The sequence below is a fragment of the Megalops cyprinoides genome, chromosome 2 (assembly GCF_013368585.1).
Source record: "Megalops cyprinoides isolate fMegCyp1 chromosome 2, fMegCyp1.pri, whole genome shotgun sequence".
NCBI classification, from domain to species: domain Eukaryota; kingdom Metazoa; phylum Chordata; class Actinopteri; order Elopiformes; family Megalopidae; genus Megalops; species Megalops cyprinoides.
Window position 1 is genome coordinate 44972263 of NC_050584.1, and position 9863 is coordinate 44982125.

At 40.3% G+C, this 9863-nt stretch overlaps 1 protein-coding gene across 1 annotated transcript; it reads left to right on the forward strand.

The window, feature by feature from the left end:
• The first annotated feature begins 1611 nt into the window (after window positions 1-1611).
• On the forward strand, window positions 1612-4638 carry fam174c (family with sequence similarity 174 member C). The gene is made up of 3 exons (XM_036554336.1): window positions 1612-2125; window positions 2311-2436; window positions 3008-4638. Exons 1-3 carry the CDS (start codon window positions 1845-1847, stop codon window positions 3009-3011), a joined length of 411 nt encoding a protein of 136 aa, XP_036410229.1. The 5' UTR covers window positions 1612-1844; the 3' UTR covers window positions 3012-4638.
• Window positions 4639-9863: the final 5225 nt, after the last annotated feature.

Consider the following 9863-nt stretch of genomic DNA (forward strand, 5'->3'; position numbering starts at 1 on the left):
CACTGATGGGGACATCGCGGGTTCACTTGTCAACAACGATTCATCGTAATTTACCAAAAAATACAGGGTGCCAATCCGAGTCTCGAAGTAAAACTCCTAACCTGACTTAATCTCCGCCCCCTACCGAGCACACTAGATGGGGGTGCAATGTAAAATTATTTCCAGCTAACTGAAAGTACATGAAACATCGGTTGTCTTGTGACGTTATGCACCATTTACATGTTTCCTTTCCTACGAGGACTTCCTTTACACTTTTCGAAGGATTGAACTGTGGTCTTTTGAGTACCTAGCTATGCGCTGCACATTTAAACGCCGTGATCTGAATAAAGTTACCTTTTCACTTATGGCGCAGCCTATATTTCCACCACCATTGTGCCTTAACTTCTTTGATTGTTCATAGAATAACGTGATCGGCCTGTGTGACGTACGATGTTGTAACCCAGAGCTGTTGTAACCGTGAATGGGGCAACAGTTATAACTTCCGGTAATTTTCTCGATGTTTTATATCAAAATAAAAGAATGACCCCATACACAGTCTAACATCTAAAGCACACACGTAGTTTCCAAGATGGCTAGTGGCCATGCAAGTGCATTTCCATGAATTCAGCATAAATAAGCCATTCTGTGATTGAAGAGCTTCCTTCCCTTGACAATGTGTATTTTATATTCAAAACACAGACATGTTGAGCAGAAGCTGAGCTCTATAGTTTAGGTAAAATCCCAGCTGGGTCCTCAGCCAATAATGACAGGGAACCTACAGCAGGGAAACAAATTGGCTTTGCCTCACCACTATCTAACACTCTGCAATGTGCTAGGTGCCTGTGAGCTGCTCAGATGAAGTCAGGGAGATCTTGGTTAAGATACAGGGAGGTATGAACTCCCACATGTAACAAGTAAAAACATGGTTTCCTCTTCCAAAACACTCAGACTTTGTCAAAATGAATTATGCTAGGATGACAATGATAAAAAGAATTTCTTAAATTTACAAAGAAAAGATTAACTGGACACAAAATACATGTTATAATAGTGTATTACAACAGAAAGTAGAGAGCTAAACTATATTTAGATTTAATTGTAATTTAGCAGTCACTCATAGGGAGTGATGAACAGAATGCATAATGCATAGTAATAAGAGTAGGACTTTGGTGTTAATTCAAAAATCATCCACAACACAACTAAAATAATTATACTGCACAAAACAGTGCTTCAATCAATGTACCAACACTCACAAGTGCCATAACAGCAATCACAAAGTACACCAGTAACCATTTACATGGTGCTGTTATGGATATTAGTGCAAGGTTCAAGGAGGGACTGGGTTCAGGGAGCCAGGATGCTGTCAGGTTTTACTGTAAGACTATTCACAGACTGTGGTTGTTTGAATATACATTCATTATGTTATTAGTCACTTTTCAATTAGATTTAAAATTTATATTTGGGCCTGCAGTGGTTATTGAAAAAAAATGCACGACATTCAGAATAATTACAAAGGAAATAGAAAAATTATTGGAAACTTTTATTTTGAAAAAAAAAACAAAAACCTAACGGAAGTACGTTGAGTGGTGGCCAGCAACATAGTGCAACGTCACCAATCTTGAGCAGGAAGGAGGAACTAACTCTACTTACCTGGCTAACTATCGATTTAGTTACTACAAAACATTCAGTGTAAAAGTTATTATAGCCTTCTAGTTTGGTTTATTTAAGTGATACTTCGTCACTGGTTCAGCTACGACGCTAATCGGTGCGTCTTATTTATTTAAAACACAAATAAACAAATAGCTTACCAACTAACTTCTCTAAATCGCTAGCTACCCAACGCTAGCTGACTAGCGGCTGTAAAGAAAATGGAACTTCCAGGGGTTTTTATTTTCATCCCGTTGTTAATTTTGTGGACTGTCTCCATTTCACACACCGTTGACACGGCCGACTTGACAACTCCTGCTGTAGTGAAAGCGCTGAAGCCTGATAACCACACGAGTAATGGCGTTCGCAACAGCACGACGTCCAGCAACAGTAGCATTTTTCCGAAACTAAATGTGGACAGCTCAATGATACAAAGGGCCCTGTATGTGCTTATTGGGATCACAATCATTGGAGTGCTTTATTTCCTCGTAAGAGCGGTGCGGTGAGTTGTACACGGTTTTTTGTCACTTGTTAGACTTTGCGAGTCTAGTTCCTTTATGAGTTATAACATGTTGCAACTATTGGTATGTGTTGTAAGAACAGGGTCCAGTGATTTGCTAAATGCAGATATCGATGTGTACAATGTATCTGATTTTGTTTTTGAATGAATTATTATGTAACGCAAAGGTTGAAGAAAACAACTCAGAGGAACAAGTATGGGCTGCTGTCAAATTCTGACGACAACATGGAGATGGCTCCTCTTGAGAGTGATGAGGATGACACGACTGTTTACGAAGCGAAGGCCCTGAGAAGGTGAGGATGTGACAAGAAAATACCATAGTACTGAGAGGAGTCGCTTTGCTGGCATCGAAGGGTGAAGGGGTGGTTTACGTTAATGTTATGATATGTTGATGAACTGCTGGACTTCATTGTATTTAGTGGGAACGTTAAATGCCTTAAGCCTATTTCGAACACAGAACTGCCTTTCTGATTGTGCCCCCTTATGTAAACATGACCGTGTCTTTACACTAGAAACTTAACGCTAATTGTAACCTTTCCATCACATGTCTGATTCATGAGGGAATTTATATTCATTGAACCTACTTTAGACTCATGCTTTTTCTGTACTAAGTATTCTCCAGTGTGTTTTTCTGAAACACTGAACCACAGTAAATCAAGAACCTCCGTATCGCTTTCGTCTGGGCGTTTCATGTGAGATGGAATCAATGCTAGCAAGATCATGAGTTATGACGCAGTTATGATGAGTTATAGCAGTTATGAAGACCCATTTCACACAGAATGACCCAATTATGCATAGAGCATTTTTCTGAAGAGTGTGATCTGTTCCCATCAGCTGAACTCTTTCCTCTTCTTTGTGTGTCAGATGAGTCCTGCATTCCTTGGCCAAGAGGAAGCAGAAAGAACTGGAAGAGAGCGAAAACATTCCCAAGGCTTAATCTTTCCATGACTGCAACATTTTTGTTTTCATTTTTCTCATCATGCCTGTGAGGAGGATTAGACTGGACATTTAAATTTTGATTCTTTTTTTTTCCTGTAATCAATTCAAATATAAGAGTAGAAAAAGGAGACGCTAGGGACATGAGATTTGTGTTGACCAAATAGATGATATTCTTTTTCTTATTATTAAAAGGACCTTTAATAAATGCATAGGTTGAGTACTGTAAGAGGACAATCAGTCGGGGTGTTTTTTGTGCCAAAGCTGCTGATGAAGGTGAAGAGGTGTTTTCACTCCAGCGATACTTCATTTTTGGGGGAAACCGTCTATGCAGTGTCCTGTGGCTTTGAAATAGACTGTTGACATTTTGCTGAACACGCATCAGATTTCTACAAACAATGCCATTTTTTTTCTGGCATCTTTACTTAAGTTATTTTGCCTCACCATGTATTGTGACCTTTATAGTAATGGATAACAGGTGATGGCTCTCAAGACTTGTTTTTATCCTCTCCTTTGCTTCACTTTTTATCTCTGCACTTCTCTGTACTGAATATTAGTCCTAAATGGTCAAACTTTGCTGTGAATATCCTGTTTTCAGACCGGACAGATTAGACCCGAGCGATCGATTACCTCTGGGGAATATCTCACTGAGATCTTTCCAATATGCCAATACAGTGCGGGGCAGCCATTCTCGCCTGAATGGTTCATCCACCTGAACTGTCATCCCCTGTTTAATAGCCCTTGGCACATGATCTGGTTATTACCACAACAGAGGAGAGCTGCTCACAGAAACCTTCATTTAAAAATCCATAGACAATCTCAGAGGTGATAAAGAGGCCCCCTGTTTCTCAACCTCCATTATCTACAAAATGATTAATTATTAACCATTATCTCCAAATGTGAATTTTTTGGAGGTTGTATTGCTCATTGTTGAAATAATAATGGTGGCAGAGAAAAGGTTTGGTAGGTGTTTTTCTTGGTTCTAGCTGCAGCTTTTATATAACATGAGATGATTCCCCAACATCACCTTACACAGCTGTAGCAGAGCTATGCATTTCTTTAACATTTGAGTATTTTGACTTAATTTCACATTTTTGTGGCTTCTCTCGTGTCACCATGTTTGCCTGTATTCTTTCACTTTATAACTTATGGCATGGTGCCACTGCTCTTTGGGATTTGACTTCTTCCACTCACAAAAGCACAGGACGTAGCTCTCAGGCAGGTGGACTGATGTTTGGTTGGGCCTTGCTTGTGTTGTTCTGATGTCTCTTCATTTAAGCATTTGTGTCTCTTTTAGTGTCTTGCTGTGACAAATGTTCAGCCATTGTATGCCCAGTGTTTCAGGAGTGGGAAACATTTGCAGTACCAATGGAACAGCACAGACATCATGTTAATCATTTTGATGTGACTTGTGTGTCAAATGTGTGTCAAACACACACCAAACATCCGGTGCTGACAACAGCCTGACATCAGTAAATTAATTTAAGATTTTGCTAGTTGCTGTAGGTATCTCACCAAGCCAAATAAATGGTGTGTAAGATTGCATGCTTGAAAACATATGAAAAGTTGCAAAAAATGAAATGTCCTTTGTTTGGTTAACGGTCAATATATCTGTATAGGTCCCTGCATACCGTAAAAGAGTCTGCGCTGTTGTAAAACCATTTTACCACAGCACTGCTCCACAGCCAGATGCACACAGTGAAGGAGGAAAATGAGGTCATTTGACACAATGCTTTGCACTGTTAAACATTTGGTTAATTGTAATTAATTATGTGCTCTGTCTCAGGGGGCTACCTGTAATTGCAAGTAAGTGTGATTTTTCCTGTGGTGGTGTTAATCAAATGAGACGGGCAGCCAAGCGAGACATGGCCTCTGCTGGAGGAGTGACCGCCAGGTTATTCAGCGCAGAACCTACTGAGAAATCTCACATCTGCTCTTTTGAGAAAGTGTGGTTTTCACGCTAATGAACAAGAACTGGACTTTTAAATTCTCTTATGTTTGTACAAAACAGCAGAAGACCTAATCAAAGCAACTCTGAAAATTTGATCGTGTGGGTGAGGTACCCCCTCCATTAAATTGCCAGTGAAATTTGACATTTTTGGGGCGTTATCTTGTTCTGGCATGAGATATACTCTTCTTCTGCTGGTTTGTTTTACATTGATAGCCTCTCTGTGGAGACACAAACGGTTCACATTATGTAAATTGTGTTTGTTAAAAAAAAAAAAAGAAAAGGAAATTAAATAGTAGCTATTGCACATCACTGCAAATGCAGAAATCTAGGAAAAGAAATGCATGGATTCAATTGCTTGGACCAAATTGTACCAGGAATTGTACCAGATTCCATTCGGGAGAGTCAGAGCCCATGATTGATCCTTGAGTCAGCTGCTTCTGTAATCTGAATTCCAGCTATGAAAAATGTCAGAAAGGGCTCCATCCCTTGCCTCCAGAAAACATTAAATGTATGAGAGGCAGGCTGCCCTGGTAACAGTGACATTCTCTCAGAGGGAATGCCTGCTGTGTCTGTTCAGACTAAAAAAGTATTTGTTCCTACTAATACATAAAATGACTTGTATTGAATGTATTTCCTTCAAACTGATTTTGTAATCTCTTGAAACTATTTTTTCATAGGCAGAAAAGCCACATATTTAAGATCTTTTTATTGAATTTCATGGAAGACTGAATGAGCTGTTTGATGATATATGCTGAAAAACAAATAAAGGCAACAGCTTTCTGGAAACAGGTACTGATAAGGGAATCCACAACATATCCATATCAGTGTTTTGTTTGGCAGAGTGGAGCAAACATCAAATACTATCGCAGCACAAAACGGCGCCTTTTTTCCTGCTATACTGACTGGTTTGGACGTGGAACTAAAGCTCTATGTTGTATTGTCGGTTATTTTTTATGCTTCTTTCTTCAATCCTTTTGTAGTCTGTTTGTCACTGTGTATCTGGAGGAATGCAGTGGAAGAGGAGTTGGAGAATAAGGCCGAATGCTGTGCTTTGAGGTTAACAAATGTATGTAAGGTTTATATAGGGCTCTTTTTTGAATGTGTGAATTTGTTTGCTGCATTTAATGGTTTGAAAGAAGAAGTAACGTCTGACCACAGAGAAGCTGTGCCTGCCCTCTGTGGTTGTGGAGCAGGCCTTCACTGCTGACAATCAGCAGCATATGTTATACACAGTGCACTGTTTTCTAATAAAATCAATACCTGATGTGATTTTGAATATATTTTGAAATTCCCGTCCTGTCTTATTTTTTTGTGAATTTTTTTAAACAATGAAATTACTAAATTGCGTGTTTAAAGACCGAAGACATTCCTACATAGAAACTGGTCTATGTGGTCAATTGATGTGTAATACTATGAGCAGGACACCAGATGGAGACATAACTCTTTCTCACTTGGATAGGCATCGTGTGAAACTTACTCGGGTCCTGCTGAGACAGGATAAGAAATGTGTTGACTCCATGTATGAAATGTGGGTCAGTGATCGCCATGTAAGCCGATGCTTGATTGGGAGTGTCAAATAGATCTATGTAGAGCAAAATATTACATTTTCTAACTGCATGTGTCTCCGTGTTCAGTTTGACACCTATTCACCCAGCATTGTTCTTAATGCTACTTGCTTCCAACCAACTGTCAAAGCAACCAGAAATGTAGTACTATTTGCAAGTCTGTTTATGGAGATTATATACCATACGCTGTGGTTAATTTGTAATTATTCTTGAAGAAAACGTGGTCTCTAGTATAAGTGAAGCCAGTCTAATGAGGAGTACTTCGGAGACAAGATGCAGAAGGATCTGTCTGCAGAACAAAAACTCCCACAGATTATATAGCTTTCCAGGCAGTGTGTATTTCTGTGAACAGCATTCTGATCACATGGCACAGTTATCAAGAGAATGTACACAAGCCATAAACAGCACTCTGAACTTGGGCACACAAAAAATTGGATGCTTGGAGTTATCAGTCCTCAGCAACCGAATGGTGAATGAAGTGTCCTTAAATTCTCAATTATCCAACCTCACCTCGCCTTCAGTCAATGACAATTTAAATGTAAACCATTTATTCATAGCAGGTGAATGGATTCTTAAAGCTTTTTAAGCAAAAAACATGTACAGTAATTTGTATAATTGTAGAAGTGAATTACTACTTTTCCCTTTGGTACATTGGTGCTGGAAAGGTTTGTCTTGGAGAGGAGGTCATTTAGACCATTTACTTATGACATGTGAATCATTTTAGGTATTCAATTTTAAAACACTTGCCTCAATGGAGTAAATGTCACCTTCAATCTAAACCATTTTTCTCTTCCTAGTGATGACTGCCTTGATACTTTTTTTCTGTTGTTGCTTGTCTGTGGATGTCAATACTGGTAATTTTACCCTATCTGCAACTGGCTTCCTTTTCAATTTAGAAAGTACTTTGTGTTTTTCAGCCTGCTTAATTTACTAGCTTTGTAATTTGATAAATGTTCATTGATGGTTTGCTGTTTGGACCCAGAATGATATGTTTTGTAACTAACAAAATTGTTTATGTGTGGCTTTAGCTCGTTAATGTTGACTCACCATAGCAAATACCTATTTTTTTTTTTTCAGATTGGATTGATTTCAGTTTTTAGTCTGGTTCTATCAGTCTGCATCTTGATAAATAGAGTGCATTTTTTTTCCTAATTCACTTTTTACAGTTCCAATACACTGATATTTGTGTGTAATTTATTTGGTTGCAAAACACGGTAGTTCCATCTCAGTTTTTTTTTTTTTTTTTATTTGCACTGCCCTGATTTATGCTCTGCATTAATTAAAACTGAGTCCAACAATGACAGGTGCCCATTAGATGTCGGCCTTGCTGATCTTCACATGTTTCTCCCATTAGCTCCATGACGTTTAGGGGCTGAGCAGACGCCTGAGAGCCAGTCCGCTCTATGATGGGATTTGCATGGGATAATTCCGCTTGACTCGCGTCAACGGCAATTTACAGCACTCCAAAAAATGTGGAGGAGAAGCCAACAAGGGGAACGAATGGCACTGAGTGGCACAGCTGGAGCTGGGGGAAATCGTCTCTGAGAAATCCTCTTGAAATACAATGACTGAACCACAAACATTTCAAATTTAAAATAGACTGCGAAAAAAGATATGGATTTAGTCAAAGCCAACACTGGTAGGAAAATGACTCCACTAGTTCCTACACTACAGTACATTTTTCTGCATTTCAATGAAGGCAGAACAGCACAGTTCAGCCTGATATTGCTTATTTGCGTGGTTCAATTCGCTCATAAATCTTTTTAAAAGATTTCTTTCAAGTCAGGCCTGCTTTTCCGGGTTACTTTCAACAGCCTTCTACAGCAGGAGAGGTGTTGCAGGTTTGTAAGGTTGTAATAAAGGTTGCGAATATGATATACAGCACTGTACTGTAGCATTGGCAAAGTCTGCATAACCCTCTCCGCAGTCAGCATCTACGGCCTCTGCTTGGTTTTACTGCTTGAGGTCACATCCTTACCACGTGTCCTGCTTTCTGCGAAAGTGAGGTACTTGACTTCCCTATGGATGAGCAACACAAGCCTTTGACCATGGTCAAGGGGGTGCATGCTGGATTTATTGAGTACATAATTTTCACTGATGAATTAAGACATGAGAAAAAAAAAACAAGCTAACAAGTGAGCTTGTCTTCCATACGACTATAGTGGCATATTTACCTCAACTAAGAAACTGCTACTACGTCAGGCGCCACTGCGGTAGCCCAGTTGCTTTGAGACCGTGACATAAACTGACACCTTCAGTGCATATTCTCAGTGCCTACATTCATCTCTTGTCAGCCCTCATTCCATGTGCAGTGGCATCCCCTGTGCTCACGTCTGTGTGGCTGGCTGTGTAACACAGTAGAAGAGAGCGAGCAGCCATGTAACCTCCCCAGCCCGTCCGGTGTTTGACAGGAACACATTGAGACTATAGTCCCTGGAAAAGAGGAAATGGGAAAGAGCTCTGCTTCACATCGGGGTCAAACCCAACAACCGGAAGGGCACTCAGAAGTGATGAACTGAAGCAGAACTCCGCTCTCTGCCCCCTTTTTCTTCTTCTCGCCTTCTTAACCCCCTGGACCCCCCCACCCTCCATTCTCTGACACACACACACACACACACACACACATCCCCCATCACCTTTCACTTTCAAAGTCAGAGGAGAGCTTCACTTCTGACCCTGTTCAGTGCTGTTCTGCTGCTTGCTGCAGAGAGACATAATAAACTGCCCTTTTCATCCAGGACACAAAGGAAGCCAGGAGAGGAGTCAGGACTCAAAGGAGCCAAACTGAATAGATCAAGAGAGGGGATCACACACACACACACACACATACACATTCCTACCTGTACTAGGAAATATACATTTGTGACAGCCTATTACCAAAGGGAGGACTTCTAACACTAAAAATAAAAGTAGAACAGAATTGTCAACTAATGAAATGCGTAATGTGTGGCCCTTCATTAAGCAGCCAGCTAAAGTTAAGTTAGACTCACCACTGTCATGCAAACGCCTCAGGTTCCATGCATTTAACATGAGCCTCACACATTGGGACCCAGGGCCGGCGCTATGGGGGTGCTTAGGGGTTGCATTGCACCCCCAGATGGACCTCAGTGCACCCCCAGTTGTTTCCTTATATCCCAATGTCTACTATTTTTGTTTTAGATATTATGTTTTGTGCCCCCTGTGGATGGCAAGTGCACCCCTCTGTATTATCTCCGGGTGCCAAGCCTGTTGGGACTGTATTTCACAGTCTCACACCTAGACTGGGTAA